The sequence below is a fragment of the Theobroma cacao genome, chromosome 1 (assembly GCF_053813885.1).
Source record: "Theobroma cacao isolate CCN51 chromosome 1, ASM5381388v1, whole genome shotgun sequence".
NCBI classification, from domain to species: Eukaryota; Viridiplantae; Streptophyta; class Magnoliopsida; order Malvales; family Malvaceae; genus Theobroma; species Theobroma cacao.
In genome coordinates this window covers 9,480,911-9,502,622 of record NC_142639.1, presented here as the reverse complement: position 1 = coordinate 9,502,622, position 21,712 = coordinate 9,480,911, and the positions used below count along the sequence as shown (strand labels likewise).

Below are 21,712 nucleotides of genomic sequence, written 5' to 3'. Positions count from 1 at the left end.
AAAGAGGGCAATTTTCAAATTCTGTCATCACCATTTCCAGCATTGATTGAGTTCCACATAACCAATAAACTTTTGAAACGTTGCGGCATAACCCATGCAATTTCCCATTCCCTACACCAAGCGCACCAAATTTCCTAAACTAATTTATAATCAATAAACAAATGATTAACAGACTCAATAACATTTTTACAAATAGGACAAAAAGCATTCAACGTGTCCAGAATACCCCTCTTGAGCAATTCTCCCTTGACAGTAACTTTTTTATGAACAATTGCTCCCTTACAGCAACTTTTTCATGAACAATCTACCAAACACGAGCTTCAATTTAACTTGTAAGGAATCACTCCACCCAAAACCCATCTCCACATACTTTCCTCACCCCCACCTATTCCTTTAACCACTTGGCAGAAAGACTTTGCCATATTCACCCCATTAACGTTACTTTTCCACACCAATTCATCACTCAAATCCTGATTAGGAAAGAATTCCCCAATTGTTTTTATAAAATCACTATGTTGTTCCTCTTCCCAACCAAAGATTTATCTTCTAAAAACCACCCTCCATTCCCATACACTGTTAATACAATCTCCAAAACTCCATAACCTTGCCAATTTTATGAATAGTAAGCATAAACATTCGAGGACACAACTCTCTAAGACAGCTCCTCTCAATCCACATATCCAACCAAAATCTGATTTTTTGGCCATTCCCCAAAGCAAAACCAAATTTTGGTTTTGTTACTAGAATTCTGTTACGGTACAGGGTATATTTTGGTTTGTTTGAGTGGAGGTTGTGTTTTGTTGTGAGCTCCCGTCGAACTTGCAGATCTTCTTAACTTATAAACAAATAAAGCTAGAATTCTGTTACTATAAATTTAGATATTTTACTAGTGCTGCAATTGTTTTTTTCTTTTTAAAGCAAACTTCTAGTGTAAATAGTTTTGCTAATTTTCCACAAAAATGCACTGCCAATTCTTAATATTGGTATTCTTTTCACTATGTGGTGGTGCTATGTGTAAAGTTTGCACCAACCATAACTATGAGATTGCAGAGGAATTGAGAAAAGCAGCTGCTTCCGCGTCTCATGCTCAGCCTGCAAATATTTCGAGCTTAGACGAGTTCAATTGGGCAAAGATAGAGCAAAAGCTACAAAGGCTTCAGGTGCCACGTCATTTGCTCAAAGAAATACCATTGCAGGCTGTGAGATTAGATCCCAAGGGGTTGCATGGTCGGGCGCAGCAAACTACTTTAGAGTATATATTGATGCTGGATGTGGATCGCTTGGTTTGGAGTTTTAGGAAAACCGCTGGCCTTCCCACACCAGGGCAGCCCTATGGTGGCTGGGAGGAGCCAACCGGTGAACTGCGTGGCCATTTTGTAGGTCAGTACAATTTTTAATTCTGTGCCAGTTCTACCCACAAATATTTGCTGCAATTTTCATTTGATATACCCAATTAGTCCTTTTGTTTTGAATAATCATGATGGTGAGAAAGAGATCGATATAACTTAAGATTTTATATGCAAGTCGTCAATTCAAATTTTATATTAGATTTTGATTCCTAATAATATATTAATTTATTATGATGTTTGTTTGACCTGCTCATTAGTTTCTTATAATGAATGTATTTATTTGTTTATTATATGTGGTTGAAAATTGTTCAATTATGATACTTATTTTATATACATGTTATCACAGACTATTTATATTGTGAATAAATTTTGAATATATCAAGAAAAAAATAAACCGATTAACGTTATAAGGTTTAGTAGTAGTATTAATTAATTATATTTGTTATGGGATTTTAGGGCATTATTTGAGCGCAACGGCACTAATGTGGGCAAGCACTTACGACCAAAGAGTCCAACAGAAAATGACCCATCTTGTGGATGCCTTGTCTGATTGTCAGCAGAAATTAGGTACTGGATATCTTTCTGCTTTCCCATCCGAGCAATTTGATTGTGTCGAAGCTCTTCAAAATTGTTGGGCTCCATACTATACCATTCACAAAGTATGTATGTGTATATGTATGTATGTACAATACGATATATAGCTAGCTAGTTTGATTCTAAATTTCAATATTGGTTGTTGTGAAGCAGATAATGGCAGGTCTTTTAGATCAACATACGGTTGCCGGTAACCCTAAAGCACTGAAAATGCTGATTTGGATGGTTGACTACTTCTATAACCGTGTGCAGAATGTGATATCCAAGTACAGTGTGGAAAGACATTATCTAATGCTTAATGAAGAGCATGGTGGCATGAATGAACTTCTGTATAGATTATACGACATTACGGTTGGTCAAGTTAGCTTTATCTTGGCCTCAATTCTTCATTTTATATTTATAGCTAGCTATTCACAAATTAGATATTCATTAATTCTGTAGAGAGATCCAAAGCATTTCATACTAGCTCGTCTTTTCGACAAACCATGCTTCCTAGGAGGCCTAGCCGTACAGGTGTATTTCTTATCTTCTGTTAGGTAAATCACTTGTACATGAGAAAAAAATACGTTGTTTAGTTATCGAAGACACTCTTTGGCTTGTAGGGGGACGATTTATCTGGTTATCACTCCAATACACATATCCCTATTGTCATTGGATCTCAAGTGCGATATGAAATTACTGGGGATCCACTCTATGAGGTAATTAAGAATAAGAAAATTTTCTTTACATGATGAAAGAAGATTAGCAAATATGTTGACAGTTGTGAGTTTGGTTCACCTAGGCAATAGGTAGCTACTTCATGGACATTGTAAATTCTTCTCACTGCTATGCAACAGGAGGAACATCCGTCAGAGAATTTTGGTTAGTTTCTACATTACTTGTCTTCCATATGTATAGAGTATAGCTCCTCCTTCATCCTCCATGTTTTTTAATGATGAGCAGGACTGATCCTAAGCAGTTGGCAACAACCCTAGAGACGCAAAATGAAGAAACATGTACAACGTATAACATGCTGAAGGTATTCCGCTAATTTATTTTATTCATCCAAGACTGAATCGACTCATTTGATGATCATCTATATCAATATATACTTAGGGGACAAATTCTATTATGTATAAATATGAGTTGTAAAGTTTTGCAGGCTTAGATTAAAGTTTTTGTGAGTGAATTGTACAGGTATCTCGGCATCTGTTTCGATGGACCAAGGAGATGGCATATGCAGATTACTTAGAGCGTACATTAACAAACGGTATTCTTAGTGTTCAGAGAGGAACAAAAGCAGGGGTGTTTATCTATTTTTTCCCGCTAGGTCGTGGAGTTTCCAAGGCCATAAGCCAGTGGGGATGGGGAACACCCTTTGATTCTTTTTGGTGCTGCTATGGAACAGGTCACTGCTTGGCTTGGCTTGCCTGCCATTTTCCCTTTTTTCTTTTATCTGCCTTTTGTATGAATTACCTGTAACGCACTGGTACTGCAATTATATTCCAGTTCCTGAAATGAAAAGCTAACTATATGTTGATGGTGCAGCTACTGAAACTTTCTCAAAGTTGGGAGATTCTATATACTTTGAAGAAGAAGGAAAGGCTCCCACTCTTTACATCATTCAGTTTGTATCAAGCTTTCTTGATTGGAGATCTGGAAATACTGGGCTTTACCAGATGGTTCAACCTGTTGTTTCATGGGATCCAAATTTGAGGGTGGAAATCTTATTTCCCATAAAGGTATATTAAGACCCATAAGCCTGTTTAGACAATAACAACACTTTCTGTATTCCCCTTTTTTACAATCAATGCTTCAACAACCTGCTAGTAACGAATTAGGACTTCAATGATTTGATTTTTGGATCCTGATTTCCCCAGGGGACTGCAAAGCAAGCCACCTTGAATATACGTGTGCCATTTTGGTCAGGGTCATTTGATGCTAAAGCAGCAATCAATGGTCAAAGTTTGGATCTTCCACCTCCAGGTGATGTGAAAATTACTTTAACCACTCCATTGAATCTCTGTTTAATCATCATGGTGTAGTTTTCTTGCAAATTTAATTAGCTTAACATTTTTTTCATTAGGCGTTACTTGTTTCTTCTCTCTTTCCAATGTCGCTTGAGCAGATAAAGACCTTAGAACTTTGGTCCATGTGCTATGAGATTGTTACATTAGGCTAATATATATTCGCAATGCAGGTAGTTTTCTCTCAGTCACAAAGAAATGGAATGCTGGTGATAAGTTGACCCTTCAATTACCAATTACTCTAAGATTGGAGCATATTCAAGGTATTCTCTTCTTATATTTTTATTGTTTGGTAAGAAAGACTAACAACTCTACTGCATGAATCATGACATGACATATCACTTGATACACAGATGACCGACCTGAATATGCCTCTGTTCAAGCAATACTTTTTGGACCATATCTTCTGGCTGGTCTCAGCAATGGTGATTGGGATATCCGAATTGGGAAAGCAACTAATTCTCCTTTAGAATGGATAACTCCATTTCCTCAAACTTACAACTCCCATCTAGTTTCGTTGTCACAGGGCATTGGAGACTCAACTTTTGCCTTATCAAAGAATGCTCATTCCATCACAATGCTGACTTACCCTCAACCTGGCACCAACACATCAGTTAATGCCACTTTCAGGATCATCTTAAATGATCCAACTTTCAAAGGATTTTCCTCAATAAAGGATGTTATTGGAAAATCTGTTGTACTAGAACCATTTGATCTTCCAGGAATGGCTGTGGCACACCAAGGACCGGATAAGAACCTTGTGGTTTTGAACTCTGACACTGCTAAGGACTCCTCCAGTTTCCATTTGGTGGCAGGCTTGGATGGAAACCACGATACAGTTTCCTTGGAAGCAGATAGCTATAAAGGTTGCTTTGTGATAAATAGTGGTGTCAACAACCAAACTCTTTCCACAGTCAAGGCTGATGCCAACAGCACTTCAGGTCCAAGTGTGAAGCTTACTTGCAACCCCGCATTACCGGAATCCAAAAATGCAGTGAGCTTTCGGTTATCCAAGGGTGTCAGTGAATATCACCCTATTAGCTTCGTGGCAAAAGGAGCAACAAGAAACTTTCTTCTACAACCAATACTTAGTACAAGGGATGAGCATTATACTATCTATTTCAATATTACAGCTTAATTAGCATTATTTTATTTTTGTGATAAGCAGCATTTTTTTATAAAAAAAAAAAGCAGCGATTTTATTATCCACTCAAACTATGTAAGTCAAAGACTTTTAGTGGCATTTGAGTCCCTGTATATTTACATCATATCTTTAGTTGCTCAAAAAGCAATTGACAGCACAAACATAAAATAAAACTTCTTATACAATCGGATCAATAATTCGATTCGGAGTAAAAAATTAATTATTTTTTAAATAAAATTAAATTATAATATGCAATTTCATTAATAATCTAAATATAAATTTTCAGATTCCTCAATAGAAATAGACAAAAAGCAGAAAGACAAATTAACATTAAAATTTCACATTAAACATCATAAACTAGTAAGAAAATTGTTTTCCATCTTATTATATAATCTCATCTTTACAATTTTTTTAATTGAAAATGCACAATTTATAGTTGCCATAGAAACCGAAAGAGTTAAGATAAGTCAAATCAATTAACCTAGGAAAGGGGATTTTTCTATCTTTAACATTAACTGACATAGCTCTAAAAATGTTAGAATACTTTGCAAATATGGATATTACTTAATATCAAGTTCAAAATGCTCCAATTCATTTTTCATATGCAATTACACGATATCGGAGAAAATATACAACTGATTTTTTGCCTTTAACATTAACTAACATAGCTATGAGAAAGTTGAAACACTTTGCAAACATGGATATTGCATAATATCAAGTTCCATGTCATTAATTTTGAATAATTAAATCTCTTTTTAGGATCAAAAGATGAGTTAAGGAAAAAAAAAGAAAAGAAAAATAATTTCAAAATTTGAGCTAAGGAAAAGAAAACATGGATCTCACATAATATCAAGTTCAATTTCATCAATCTTGAACAATTAAATTCATCTTTAAGATCCAAAGATGAGTTAAGGAAAAAAAGAAAACAAAGTAAAAGAAAAATAATTCCAAAACAAGCTAAGGAAAAAAAATGAAAAATAATTTCAATATTTGAACTTAGAAGAGATTGAACCTAGAATTTTAAACTTTAGATTAAGTTCCTTATCAGTATGCCAAATCAACTCTTTTGATTTATTTAGGGGTGGCAAAGTTATATTTTTTGACTTTTATACATATAAAAATAAAAAAATAAAAACTGCTATTTTAATATTACAGTTTAACTACAAATAAAAACATCTAAAAATTTAATTTAGTAATACACGATATGCTTATTCTTAAAAAAAAAAAGAAATAATAAACAAATAGAAAATGTGATTATTAAAAAATGATTTTGAAAGGGTTGAATAGTTAAAAATAGTTGCAAAAAAGGAAATAATAAACTAACAAAAACGTGATTATTAAAAAAAAATTGAAAGTGTTGAATAGTTAAACATAATTGTGATATGAGTCGGAATAGAAACATAAAAATTTGACCTTTAAATAATTGCAAAAGAAGAAATAATAAATCACGATCCACACCAATTTCTGTGAAATATTGTTCGCTTGGACTTCTAGCCTCGCGGTTTTGTCTCACAAAAGATGCCTCATAGGTTGAAAGTAGTGTAAACACTTATATGCTAAGTATCACTCTAGTATATAGTTTATGTGGGATTCATGGTTCCCTTCTTTAAGACCATAACATCCTTTCTTACTCCCTATTGGGAGTTTCTCTTCGATATGGGACTTTGTGGTTCTATTTGTTAGGAGTTTCTCTTCGATATAGGACTTTGTGGTTCTACTTGTTGGGAGCATTATCTCGACGATATAGGATTCATGTCCACGCAAAAACTGTAACGTCCTCCCCTTTCAAAAATAAAGTTTAAGTAAGCTTATAAATCACAAGCCTACATTCTCAACCTAAAAGATATGTTTGATAGATGGTGAAAGACCCATGTTTACATACCCCAAGATCCATATCTTCTCTTACTGATGTGGGATCCATGACATTCTACCCCACCCAATTGTCAAACGTCCTCATTGCATTGGCTCTTTACTCGTAAAGGAAAGGGACTCTTACACTAGTCCGGGTTGACCTTAACCTTTTTATCTGTCATGGAGGTCCCACATCAGTGAAAATTTGAGTCTACTTTAATACCACTTGTCACTGGCCAAAACTTGAGCCCAACCTCGTGTGACTTTAAGCTCCGAAAATAAAGTTTAAGTAAGCCTATAAATCACAGGCTCATGTTCCCAATCCAAAAGATATGCCTAATAAGTGATAAAAAAAACTCATGTTTATATACCCAAGATTTATCTCATCTCTTATTATTATGGGATTTGTGACAAGTGTATCAAAGCAAACTTGAATCTTCACTGATGTGCGGCCCTTATGTGAGATATAAGAGTTTAGGCAGACTCGGACTAGTGTAAGAGTCCCTTTCCTCTACAGATAAAGAGCCAACGCAACGAGGACATTTGACAATTGGGTGGGGTAGAATGTCATGAATCCCATATCAGTAAAAGAAGAGATGAATTTTAGTTATATAAACATAGGTCTTCCACTACCTATCAAGTATGTCTTTTGAGTTGAAAACATGAGTTCGTGATTTATAGACTTACTTAAACTCTATTTTTAAAACTTAAGACTGCACGACGTTAGGCTTAAATTTCGGCCTGTGACATAACAAACAAATGGAAAATGTTGTTCATTAAAAAAATATTTTGGAAGTGTTGAATAGTTAAAAGTATTGTGATATGAATTAATGAGTCCGAATAAAAGCATAAAAATTTTACCTTTAAAAATGATCTTATTTACTTATCATTTTATTATTTCTATCTCTTCACTTTTAAATATCAAATTATTTTCATTCAGTGTTTCCAAAATTTTGAGATTTAATCATATTTATAAAATAATTATATTTTAAAATTTGATAATATTTATAAATATATTTATTATTGTGAATAGGATGTAGTTAAATTCAAATATTTGAGTGAAAGTCTATGCAAAAAAAAAATTGAGTAAAAGATTAAATTGAACAAAATAAAAGTTCAGTTTTCAAAACCCAAAAGTGGTTCGGTGCATGTAACAAACTTTTTCCTTAATTTATTTAGTTTGATGTTAAAATTTCCAAAATCAAAAAAATTAAACTTATGTTTTTCAAAAATAAAATCAAATCGAATTTCTATAACTACCGAACTAACCAAAAACTTAACTATTTAATATTAGCTATCTATCTTGAATAGTATTGACTGATTTTGATTTAATTTCTATTGGTTATATATATACATATATATATATATATATATATATATATATATATTCATGTCCACTATTTGCTTAAATATACATTAATTTGCCCATACATTACCAATTTTTATTCACCTATGTCATTAATTTACTTTTACATATCCATTCAATCCATATTTATGGAAAAAATATTTATAACATTATTTATCTTGTAAATTATATTAATGATATAATAGAGTATATTAGTTAAAAAAAAAAACCTCAAAACAAAAACACTAAGAACATATATAAACAGAGCCCTAAATTTATCCTTCACCACAATCATTAAGTTCCCAATTATAACACTCTCTAAATTTTTTCTCAACTCTCCATAACTAATTTCAAATTCATGTACACGCAAGGCATCATACATCCTCCACTGAATGCCAAACATGTTAACAGACATGATGAAGAAAAAGTCCAAAAGATTAGACAAAACAAAATATGCAGATTCATGAAGAAAGAAAGTAAAGTGCAAAAACTCGACATTAAAGAAGGAATAAAATGCATCACTTCAGTTAAGGAAGATATGTGGCAAAAACACAACATTTTCAATTTAGAAGAAGACACCAAAGCACAGTCATTTCAAGCAACCATTCTTTATAGCTTATTTTAAATATTAGTTAAGTTAGTTGATCTGTAATTAATTAGCTTTAGCTTTACTTTTCCTTGATTAGTTAGAATCAGCTGTACATATAAAACCCTTTTCCTATACCCTCAATTGGTTAATGAGAATGTTTTGACATTCCCTCAATTCTCTATGTCACTTTTCTCTATTTTTTGGCATGGTATCAGAGGGGGTACAATTACAGCAAGGATTTATTTTGGGAAGTTTTCATTGATTGCATTTTTTCATCATTCTTCCTGGTTACATCACTAATATTTCTATTTCTTATTTTCGCTAAGGTTTACTTGGAAGTTGTTTCTTACCCTCAGATTTCTTTCATCATCTATTGTACTAAGTCTTAACTAATGATTGAGTCCACTGAATCAACTACTTCAAGACAACAAGTGTCTCGAGCTGTATCTGAGTCATGACAAACTACCCCCAATAGCAGAACCACAGTCACCATGTTATTTGCATCACATAGATCAGCCAAGATCTATGATAATCAATACCAAGCTAACTACAAATAATTATATGGCTTGGAGTAGGTCCTTTTTGTTGGCCTTTTCTATCAAAAACAAGTTAGGTTTTATAAATGGAAGTATACCAAAACCATAAGTGACAAATCCCTTATAACTCTCTTGGACTTGATGCAACAATCTTATAATTGCTTGGTTGCTGGATTCTGTTTCACAACCTATAGCTTCCACTATATTTTATATGGATTTAGGTGTGTTGGTCCCAAGTAAATGTGCCAGAGGGGGGTGAATAGCGCAATTTGGCTCTTTCAAAAATGGCTCTAAGTGGGAACAAATGCAACTGAAAAGAAGGAATGAAAATAAGAACAAAAATAGAGTAGACAACATAGCAGAATTTAGAGTGGTTCGATCCAAGACCTACATCCACTACCTTGATTGTTCAACCAAGAATTTTTCAATTAATCCACTAAGAACGGTGAAATTTCACAAGCTTTCACCAAGCTTTTACAATGGCTTTTACTAGGCTTAACCAAAACCTTTCACAATAATTTTTACTAGGATCAACTAAAACCCAACACTTAACTTTTCAAGGCTAAGTTAAAACCTAAACTCAATCAAGCAATCCTAGCTTAAATCAATCCCTTAAAGTGACTCGCTTACTCTAAGAATACAAGAAGAGAAGTGATAAAAGTGTAGCTATGATCACACGGTTGATTTAAGTGGTACAAAGTAAAGTGCAAATCACAATTACAAAGATAGGAGTTAAGTGCAGTAAATGAGCAGAAAGTATTTGCTGGTTTTTAGCTCTTTTGTGTTCTTGGAAGCCTTTAGTTCATTTCTAGCCATTGGAAGTCCTTTTTATATTTGAAAAATTAGCTCTAAAGTGAGTTAGATAGTTTTTGACTGTTGGAAACAGTTTTGTTGCAATTTTGGCCGTTAATCGACAAACTTATGTCTTAGTCAACTAAGTTGTCTCTGTTTTCTGTTTCTTGTTTCTGACAGTGAGCACTTAGTCGACTCACTTACTTCTTGGTCGACTAAGTCGGTTCTGTCTTGAAGTCTAGATTTCTAGCAGTAGCTTATTAGTCGACTAACCTGCTTCTTGGTCGACTAAGTCTTTTCTGTTTTTTAATACTTTTCAGCCCGTCAACTTCTGGTTTGAATTTTAGTTGACTAACTCTCCATTAATCGACTAAAGGGCTTCTATCTTGTTGATCAATTGTGACTTCTTTTTTCTTATGCTCTTTGATATGTGCATTTGAATGACTGATTAATTATTTGCATACAAGTTTTTTGTCCTGCACACTCAAGTAGAGATATTAGACACAAATGAATGGGAATGTTTTATTATCATCAAAAACTAATGGAGCAAACAATATCCCCCTTTATGATGATGACAAAGCATTCCTTGGTTAACAGCACAGTGTCCTTTCATTCTTTTTAGTTCTGCACAAAATGAAGGTTTTTCTCCCCGTAAGTGTGTGCTCCCCCTTAGTGTGTGCATAATTTTATTATTCATTTCAGCATGTTTTTGTTCTTGTCATACAAAAAATGGCATATAAGGGTTCAAACTTTTGACTGAATATATTTATACAAGGTTATGGAATAATAAGCAGTAAGTGACATGATGACAGAACATTATTACTATTTCAGCTTGCTATCTGTCATATTGTTTCCAGACTTAATTCATTCCAAAGTTAAATGCCATAAACCATCCAGCCAAAAATATCAGCATTCATATTTATTTTCATCCAAATTTTAGTCACAATATCATATCAACAATTAATTGTTAGCATAACAGCTCCATATCAGCACCAAAGCAATAATAGAAACTCAATGACAGATACTCTAATAACAGATTTAAATATTTCAACCATCAACTTGTAAACATAAACAGCAATAAACCACAATGTCTTTCATTATTCAAAAAACATCTAACAGCAAAGTTAAATTAATTGTTCAACTGTCAATGTAAAAACTATAGAAAAATAAATACAGAAGTCAATATTCCTAAATTACCCCTAGTTCTCCCCTAAACTCTGTACCCCAATTCTCCCCAGCTTTCTATCTCCCAATTCTCCCCCTTTTTGTCATCATCAAATCTAAAGGGGGTTTCAATCCTCTGAAGAGGCGGAAGGAGTAGATTCATCAGTGCCATAAAAAACGTTTAGAGGTTCGGGAGAGGGTTCTGGTGGTGATTTTTGTGGTGATTGTTCAGGGGATGACTTGTCAGAAATTTTCAAGGGGTCTTAAGAAGAGGAAATAGTTGCTGGTCTAACATTTTTAGCAATTCTGGAGGATTTTCTTCTTTTGAGGAATTTGGTCTTAGTTGCCATTGTTTTCATGCTTTTGCCAAATGGTTTTAATTTGGTCTATGGAGCTACAGTAGCTTTTTCTTTTTCTTTACCCGATTATTTTTCTGCTATGGAAGCTGGTTCAGTGGATGCAGACTTTTGTGCTTGTGCTTTAACTGCTTCTTTTTCTGCCTGTTCTTCCCTAACCATCTGATGGAAAATGTCCATAATTGATACTTCCTCAAAATGAAGAAGAGAAGATTGCTCTTTTTGAGGTTCTAAAGGAAATGGGGGATTTTCATCAAGTGAGCCAAGCACTTCAGTCCCTTGTTTTGACTCAGCTTCCTTTTGTGGCTTTGGTGAGGGGGTTTTCCTTGGTTGATCTACTTCAGGTTCATGACCCTCGACTTGGAAAGCAAAACCTTCAACACCTTGTCTTCTGCAAGACTTGGAGTTGTAGAAGTATCTATAGCTGCAGGTTCATAAGGCATTTTTCTTTTTTCCTTCAGCACATTTTAAAGCTCTGCCAATTTCTCTTCAATTTTCAGCATCCTTACTCCTTGGTCAGTCAACTTTCCATCAATCCTCATGAGCAAGTTAAAAGGGATTTCATTAGAGAACTAAGATGAAGATGCTTCAGGATGTGCAAGTAGAGAAGTTTCTTTTCCAAGAACAACCTTGGGGGTTGTAACAAAGGTTTCTCCATCTAACTTATACCCCATTTTAGGTAAACTTCCAAGGTAAATGGCCCGGTCTTTACTTTTTACTTTATTTGCTTCATACCTAAAACTCCAAATACCTTTATTTTGCATCAGAGATGTGATGATATTTTCATAAGGCAAATTTATTTTCTCCAATCTACATGTTCCTCTCATTTTCTCAATCGCAAATCTGCTTAGGTTAAATGAAACACCACTAAATGCATGCTCCATTAGCCATAGATCCTGGAGGCTAATGTAGCTGAAACTTCCATTCTTGCCATGAATGTTCGCAGCAACAAAGTAATACAAAATTCTAATTTGAGGACTTGTAATAATGCCAACATTACTTTTAGAGGAGTATTTTTCTTTCTTCCCTGAGATAATTTCCCACAAGGATGAGGGGTCATAATTTTCATGGAATTCAAACTCACCTTCCTCACATTCGATTTTGAGTAGGCTCCCTAAATCTACAGCAGTAATAGTGAATTCATTTCCATTCAAAAAGACATTCAGACCATCCTCAATATAACCATTAGAATCTTCAAGTTCATTCTTATCTAGTGCTATACTTGCATAAAATTCTTTAACTAAATTAACACTGTAGGATCGATTCTTGAATGTACTAAACTCTTTCAACTTTAATTCCTCAAAATAATCTGATAAGCTAGCTTGAATTTCTAAAATTTCATTAAAACTCCCAATTAATGTATTTACCATAAATGATAGGGGCATTCTCTGATTTCCTGTATCTATCTTTATGGGATTTGTTTCTAAATTTGGAGGATGGGATATTACCTTTCTTAAACGATTTTCCCTTCTCTTTCTTCTTCTCTGTTTTGTGACCCTTCTTAGTCATCTTTTTTCCAGACTTTTTGATTTCAGAGGTGTGCAGAATCTTTTTCTTCTTCTTTTGTATTTCAGATTATGAACTTTCCTCCAACGGCCATTTACCCTTTTTCTTCTCCAGAGCTTCTTGAGATTGTCCGAATTTTGCCATTTAGTTTGAAGGATTTTTAAATTAGGGTTTTGAGAGTTTGAGAGGGAAGGGTTTCAATTTCAGATGGGTCGATTTCAATTTCAGAGGATTTTTATCCGATCATACCTCTATAAAGCTTTTGATCAACATTCTTTTCTCTTTCATCTACATCAAGTCTGGTGGATGGACTCATTGGTGTGCAAATTGATTTTAGCTTCAGCATATCAAATATTTTGAGCATGTCTTGAATGTATCTTTCTTGGTTGATGAAGATTCCTTTTTCACTTTGTTTGATTTGGAGGCCAAGAAAGCACTTTAGCTCGCCCATCATGCTCATCTCAAATTACCCCCGCATCTCTTTAGCAAAGTTCTTACATAAAACCTCATTCATTGCACCAAATACAATGTCATTCACATAAATTTGAACAACAATTAAATCATTTAAGTATCTTTTGATAAACAATGTTGTATCAATACTACCTCTAACATAACCTTTTTTGCCAGAAATTTTGAAAGCCTCTCATACCAAGCTCTAGGAGCTTGTTTCAATCCATACAAGGCTTTAGGAAGTTTGAAAACATGATCTGGTTTTTCAAAGTCTTCAAAACCAGGGGGTTGCTGAACATAGACTTCTTCTTGGATGAAACTATTTAAGAATGCACTCTTTACATCCATTTGGAATAACTTAAAGTTCATAAAGCAAGCAAATGCAAGCAGTAATCTTATAGCTTCTATCCTAGCAACCGGTGCAAAGGTTTCATCATAGTTTATTCTTTCCTCTTGATTGTATCCTTGTGCTACCAACCTAGCTTTATTTCTAACTACATTTCCTTGCTCATCTACCTTATTCCTAAACACTCATTTAGTGCCAACAATAGGGTGGTTTAAAAGTCTATAAACTAATGACCATACATGGTTTCTTTTGAATTGATCAAGTTCCTCTTGCATGGCCATTATCCAACTTTTTTTTTTTTGCTTCTTCAAAGTTCTTAAGCTCAATTTGAGAGATAAATGCTAAAAACTCACATGTCTCTCTAGTTGCTCTTCTAGTTTTAACTCCATGAGAAATGTCATTTATGATTTGCTTTTGTGGATGATCCTTGATGTACCTCCAGCTCTTTGGAAGATCATGATATTGATTTTTAGTCCGTTGCAAGTTTCTAAGGGTGGAGGTTCTATTTCTCTACCTAGGGTATTTTCTTCACTATTTTTCTTATAATCTAAACTCATCTCTTCCATTTGTCTTTCAAGGATATCCGTATCATTTTCATCATCAGAAATTTCTTTTTGTAGGGTATTGGATTCATAAAAAATTACATGGATGGATTCTTCAACTGTTAAAGATCTTTTGTTGAAGACTCTATAGACTTTTGTGTTTAATGCATATCCTAGAAATATAGCTTCATCACTCTTTGCATCAAACTTTCCTAAAGACTGTTTTCCATTATTCAACACAAAGCATTTGTAGCCAAAGCTCCTAAGGTGAGAAATATTTGGTTTTCTACCTTTGTATAGCTCATATGGGGTCTTTGATATCATGGCTCTTATAGACACTCTATTAAGAATATAAGTTGCTGTGTTAACAGCTTCTGCTCAAAAGTACTTAGGTAGATTATTCTCACATAGCATAGTTCGAGCCATTTCTTTCAAGGTTTGATTTTTCCTTTCTATAACTCTTTTTTGCTGAGGTGTTTTAGGTGCAGAAAAATTATGATCCAGCCCATTTTCATTACAAAAATTCTCAAATTCATCTCCTTCAAAGTCACCTCCATGATCACTCCTAATACTAACTATAACTAGTCTTTTTTCATTCTCAACTTTCCTACAATGACTTATGAATGCAGGTAGAGCATCATTCTTATAAGCAAGAAAATATATCCAAGTGTACTTAGAGTAGTCATCAACTATTATAAAGCTATAAGATTTCCTCCTAAACTAGTTGTACTTATTGGACAAAATAGATCAATGTGCAGCAATTCAAGAGGTCTAGATGTGGATACAACTTTCTTGGTTTTAAAAGATATTTTGGTTTGTTTACTTAATTAACATGCATCATAAATTTGATCATTCTCAAATTTAAGCTTAGGCAATCCTATAACCAAATTTTTCTTAATTAACTTTGACATAGTATGTATGCTCACATGTCCAAGTCTCCTATGCCATAGCCGGTCATCATTTTCAACTTTTGCTATAAGACATGTTTCACAATCCATTTCAAAATTCTCATGAAATACAACATACATATTCTTTATTCTCTTTCCTATAAATGAGACTTTGTTAGTGCTTACATCTATCACTTCACATTTAGTTGAGTCAAAACATACCTTAAAACCTTTGTCACACAATTGGCTAATACTTAATAAATTATGTTTCAAACCTTTAACCAACAACACATTACTAATTTGAGTTTGGGAGTTTTTACCAACCATTCCTATGCCATGAATTCTACCCTTTGAATCATCACCAAAGGATACGGTACCTTCCTTTCTTTTGTCTAGCTGAGCAAATAGCATTTCATCTCCTGTCATGTGCCTTGAGCAGCCACTGTCTATATACCAAGGCTGTTTCTTCTTTAGTTAAGCTCTTGAATATGTATCTTTTAAATGCAGCTCAACCTACAAAACAAATTTTTGGTTTTTCTTAATAGGTACTCATACCTAGATGGGACCTTAATTGTTAATAGCAATAAAGGATCATTTTGGAACCCATATTTTTTTAATTTTCTTCACATTTCTTTTTTTATAACAATCATAGGATAAATGACCAATTTTATCACAAATATAACACCCAGATGATGTCTTAACAGAATTTCTCTTGTGGCATGCATTTCTGCTTGAAGTTTCATTTTTCAAACATTTGAGTGTAGCATTTTCTTCACTCACCTTTTGTAAGGCTTTAGCTTTGCTTTCCGATTCCAATTTTAGAGTTTCAAAATCGATTTTTGAATGTTCCAATTCAATTTGCAAAAAATTTCTTTGTTCAAAAATAGAATTAAAGTCAAGTTTAATCTTTTCCAAATCTGATTCTAGAGATGCAGACTTTCTTTTAAAATTCTTGTATTTAAAACAAGTTTTTCAAATTCCTCATACAGGCATTCATATTCATCCTGAAGTTATCAACAGAAATATTGCAAGGAGATGAGGATACCTCGGATTCATCATCCCGTGCCATCAAACATAGGTTTGCTTTTTCTTCAGTTTTTTCTTTCTCAGCTTCAGAACTTGAAGTATCATTATCTGACCAAGTTGTTGCCATCACTGCCTTCTTTAATTTCTTGTTTCTCTTTGGAGTTTCTTCTTTTAGCAAGGGGCATTTTGACTTGAAATGTCCAGGCTTCTTGCATTCAAAGCATGTAAGCTTTTCCTTTTTGTTGGAGTCATTTTTGTTTCTGGTTCTCCATGAAGAACCTTGATCTTTTCTAAACCCTTTTCTAGCTAGTCTCCAGTTTCTTTTGCCCATCAGTTTTCTAAATCTCCTAGCAACCAGTGCTAGTTCTTCATCATCATCACAAGATAACTCGTCTAGTTTTTTTTCAAGAATGCTGGCTTTTAGGGCAATGTTCTTTTTCTTTTTTTTTTTTTTGCTTCATTCCTATCTTCTTCTTCCTCTTCCTTTAGTTATAACTCATGAGTAAGGAGAGAACCACAAATTTCATCCAAAGTTATAACATTTAAGTCCTTGGCTTCTCGGATGGCTATCACCTTAGGCTTCCAATTTTTGGGTAGGCTTCTAAGAAGCCTTTTAACAATTTCATGCTCGGGAAGGCTTCTAAGAAGTCTTTTAAAAATTTTATACTTGAGTGTGCAGGACAAAAAAATTGTATGCAAATAATTAATCAATCATTCAAATGCACGTATCAAAGAGCATAAGAATAAGGAAGTCATGAACTTAAATGTTAAAAGCCTTCTTAAAAGCCTACCCAAAAATTATTAGAGATATTAGACACAAATAAATAAAAATATTTTATTATCATCAAAAACTAATGGAGCCAACAAGGTGTTGAGATTTGGATTGCCCTAAAACAAAATTTTGCTCTACCAAACAATACAAAGGTCTGCAATCTTCAGTACACTCTAGGAAATGTTGTACAAGGAAATAAATATGTTGACTCCTATTTCATAGAATTAAAAGGAATTTGGGAAAAGCTAAAAAGCTTCCGGCCACTACCACATTGCATATCTGGAAACTGCAATGTAGAATACTTTGAGAGATATACTGAATAGCATCCAAAAGATATGGTGTTTAGATTTTTAAATGAACTAAATGAATCATTCTCAGCAGTAAGGTAACAAATTATTCTGATGGACCCTATTCTTGCCTTGGATAAAGTATACAGTCTTGTATTGAGAGAAAAGTCCTAAATGAATCTCATGACTCAGTCCCAACTTGTGCTTGAGTCATCAACCATAGCATCAACAGTTGAAGGAAAGAAGAAAATGAAAAGAGATTTGGTATGCAATCACTATGGAAAGAAAGGTCACACAAAGGATAAATGCTACAAGTTAATTGGTTTTCCAAATGACTTCAAGTTTACAAAAAGGAAACAAAATTACAAAAAAGGCAAGGTTGTGGTCAATAATGTCTCTATTGTGAATTATGTTCAAACTAGAGAAACACTATCAAACCAAGATGAGGAGTTGGTAGGTACTAGCAACATGTCTTAGATATCCATCATCAAGCAACAAGTGAACAGGTTGATGTAACTTTTAAATGAGAATGACATTAACTACAACGATGGTAAGAATACCTCTTTAAACAATTAACAAACAAAGCACTCTCTAGTTAACTTAGCCTCTACAAGTATCATATCTAACCATCCCTGTTTCAATACTTCAAATAATATGCCTTTTAGTTTCATGCATGTTAGTAGTCTCATGATAAAACAAGATAGCTAAATTATGGACTTTAATGCCACATATCACATCTCTTATGCTTTGAGTAACTTTATTTCAGCTAAACCAATAAAAGATTGTTTTGTAAAATTGCTAAATGATGGAAGGGCTACTATTTCTCATATAGGAACAGTTAAATTGACTTCTCTCTTAACTTTTGAAAATGCGTTGTGTGTTGCTGAGTTTAAATTTAATTTTGTCTTAGTTGGTGAGTTAACTAAATCAAAGAAAACATACGTTCTCTTCACTGACACACATTGTTAGGGGAGTGCATCGATCTGTTTTGGTCAATTTCAGTTTCGGGAGAAATCAAAATTGACGAAACTGATGAGAAATTTTAACTGACCGAAGCCAACCGGTTACAATGACAAATGGATCAACCGAAGCTAATCTCGATTAGTTGAAAGGTATTTTTTTTAAGTTAGGTTTCATTCAAACAAGATAATAATCCTTGTACATTCATGGAGTCAAGACTAGTAGGGAAGCAGTCAAGGTCCTATATTACAAACTAGTTATACAAAAACACCAGTAGACATCTCAGCCCTTCAATATGAAAAATCATTCCTTTAACATTAACATTCATCCCCTCAAACCCATCACCTAAAAAAGCATATCATTAACAGAGGCAGCTAGCAACAAGGAAGAAGATAGATGCCTACAGGATGAGATGACAAAAAGCACTAAATAGAGGAAGAAAGAAAGAAAAGAAAAATGAGGGACAAATGAAGTATAGGGGGAGGCCGACAAGGAAGAAAGAAGAGGAATGGGGATTAATGAAGCCTATTAATGGAATTTCCCCCCTCCCTTCAGTTTTTTGATCAGTTCAATTGGAGGGAGAGTGCCCTTAACCACCGAACTGAGGTGACCCCAATACCGTCGATCACAACTGACGCTAGCAACTGCCACCGAATAACAAAGCCAGCAATTGTTGTTGTAGTCGGTTCTAGTCGGTTGCTTGATTGCAACCGACCATTGCTCTGTCCTACACATTATGTTATTCAGGACATTAGTGATTAGGATTGCTAGGGTATTTTTTGACTTGTATTTGATTCAAGATAGCAAAGATGATCAAGACCTTTCACAATTCTATTTTGAAAAATATGTAAAGACTTCCGTCAATTTTTCTACTAATTCCTCTAAGCCAAGACACAAGGATCTTAATCTTTGGCATTTTAGACTAGGGCATACTCCATTGGAGAAAATTAATATAATCCATCAAACTTTTCCAAATGTTAAATGAACAAATAATTTATTATGTAAGGTTTGTCCTTTGGCAAAACGAAAGAAACTTCCTTTTTTTATCCAAGTTCAAAGTTAAAAACCTCTTTTGCAATATTTGATTAAAAAACTATTTTGTAACTTTACCATATTCTAATACCTTTTATAGGTCCATTGATTTTAGATTCGCCCAATTTTGAATATAAAAACTTTTTTCTAAACTAAAAATTAAAAGTGATTTTGTCCAGTCCAAATAAAATCATTAAAGTAGTTGATTAATTTCATCTGTTTTTCATGAATTTCATTAATTATTTTTTATTTAACTTAATATATAATTATGTAACTTACTTTTCTATTTTTTGAAATTATATATAAATATTATTTCTTTTAACCTATTAAATTAAACAAAATAAAAGTTCAAGTTTTAAGAACCAAAATTGCACATTTAGTGCACATAATAAACTTTTTTCCTAACTTATTTCTTTTCATATAAATATGGAGTTCTTTGACTGTATAGTTGATTTACTTTTATTTATGATTTGTAAATCTTAATTTGCTAATATGGTAAAGTTTTTTGGTATACGGTTATTTTTGCTATTGTTTTGTTTATATTTTGTATATTTAAGTAACTTTTTTTAATAAAAAATAAAGTATATTATTTTTTAAAAAATTTTAAAACAAAAACACTAAAAATAAATACAAACAGGGCACTTAATTCATCTTTCACAACAATCATTAAGTAATAAATACATACTTGTATTTTTTTTGAATAAAAAATAAAGCTATAATTACATATTTTTAAATTATAGATTTATTTAAATATTTTTTATCTCTCTGTATTCAATTTCAAACTCATATACTGATATTATAGACTCTCCAATAATGCCAAACGTATTGTTTATTACTTCTTCAAATTTAATAATAATTTTATGATATTTGACGTAATTATTGTAATGATATCTACAACAACGTCAAAAATGGATTTGATCAAATATTCTTTTTCAAATTTATATTTGTAGGATCTAATTCAAAAACTACTTTTATGTCTTTACCATATTCTAATACCTTTTTATAGGTCCATGGAATTTTAGACTTACCCAATTTCAAATATAAAAACTTTTTTTTCTAAATTAGAAATCAAAAATAATTTTGTTTAGTTCAAATAAAATCGTAGAAGCCATTTATAAACTCTATTTGTTTTTTATTAACTTTATTAGTCATTTTTTTATATTTTAACTTGATATATAACTATGTAACTTACTTTTATATTTTATGAAATTATATGTAGATATTATTTCTTTTAATATATTAAATTGAAAAAAATAAAATTTTGATTTTCAAGAACCAAAATTGCATATTTAGTGCACGTAATAAAGTTTTTTCTTAATTTATTTCTTTCCATATAAATATAAGTTACTTTGATCGTATATCAATTGGTCAATCATTGTGTTACTTTTATTTATTATCTGTTAATCTTAATTTGCTGTTATAATAAAGTTTGCTGGAATAGGGGTCTCTTTTATTGTAGTTTTGTATGTGTTGTGTATATTTAAGGTTTTATTTTGTAAAGCTGGATATTGTATAGTGTTATGGTTTTACTTATTCTGATAGAGATTACAAGTGTCCTAAAAGGATTGAGTAATGTACATTTTTTCGGTATGATAATAATTATTGTTGAACCAAAGGGTATTTTTGTTAACTTGAATTTTTTTATTGGATGAATGTGAATTATTAATGAGAATATTTTCCAATGAAATAAGAATATTTATTATCCTTTTAAGAAACAGAAATATAATTAGTTTGTACAATTTAGTATAGATAGAATGTTAATGGTTTTTAATTACTAAAAATAACTTTTGATATGTAAAAGTAAATTTTTTCTGCAAACATTATGCTAAATAAAAGATGGCAAAAGTATCCAATTTAGTCTTTATATAATAGATGTTTCTTCAATTTAGTCTATGTACTATTATATTTTGTTCAATTTAATATCTATATTATACAATTTTATTCAATTTAATCCATATATTTTACATTTTTATTTAATTTAGTCTATATAAAGTGGTACCAAAAAACTGACATGAAAAAAATTTTCAGAAAAAAAAAAAAACAAGCTTACTATATCATTGCCACATCATCATTGCCAATGTATAGATATAATTTTATTAACATACTAAATTAAACAAAATAAATGTTTAATTTTTAAAAACCAAAATTACACATGTAGTGTTTATAATAAAGATTTTC

At 32.5% G+C, this 21,712-nt stretch overlaps 1 protein-coding gene across 1 annotated transcript; it reads left to right on the top strand.

Annotated features, from left to right (window-relative positions):
* Positions 1-572: 572 nt before the first annotated feature.
* LOC18612115 (uncharacterized) lies at positions 573-5,181 on the top strand. Its single transcript, XM_018116269.2, has 12 exons — positions 573-1,380; positions 1,806-2,008; positions 2,097-2,294; positions 2,385-2,456; positions 2,546-2,641; positions 2,725-2,804; positions 2,886-2,961; positions 3,120-3,330; positions 3,471-3,664; positions 3,803-3,908; positions 4,123-4,212; positions 4,303-5,181. Exons 1-12 carry the CDS (start codon positions 960-962, stop codon positions 5,085-5,087), a joined length of 2,532 nt encoding a protein of 843 aa, XP_017971758.2. The 5' UTR covers positions 573-959; the 3' UTR covers positions 5,088-5,181.
* Positions 5,182-21,712: the final 16,531 nt, after the last annotated feature.

Excerpts from the sequence above, each read along its gene's own strand:
- LOC18612115 (XM_018116269.2), top strand. The coding sequence starts at position 960 with ATGCACTGCCAATTCTTAATATTGGTATTCTTTTCACTATGTGGTGGT. Across the intron at positions 2,295-2,384 it reads ATAGATTATACGACATTACG|AGAGATCCAAAGCATTTCAT; the intron begins GTTGGTCAAGTT and ends TTAATTCTGTAG. Across the intron at positions 3,909-4,122 it reads TTTGGATCTTCCACCTCCAG|GTAGTTTTCTCTCAGTCACA; the intron begins GTGATGTGAAAA and ends TTCGCAATGCAG.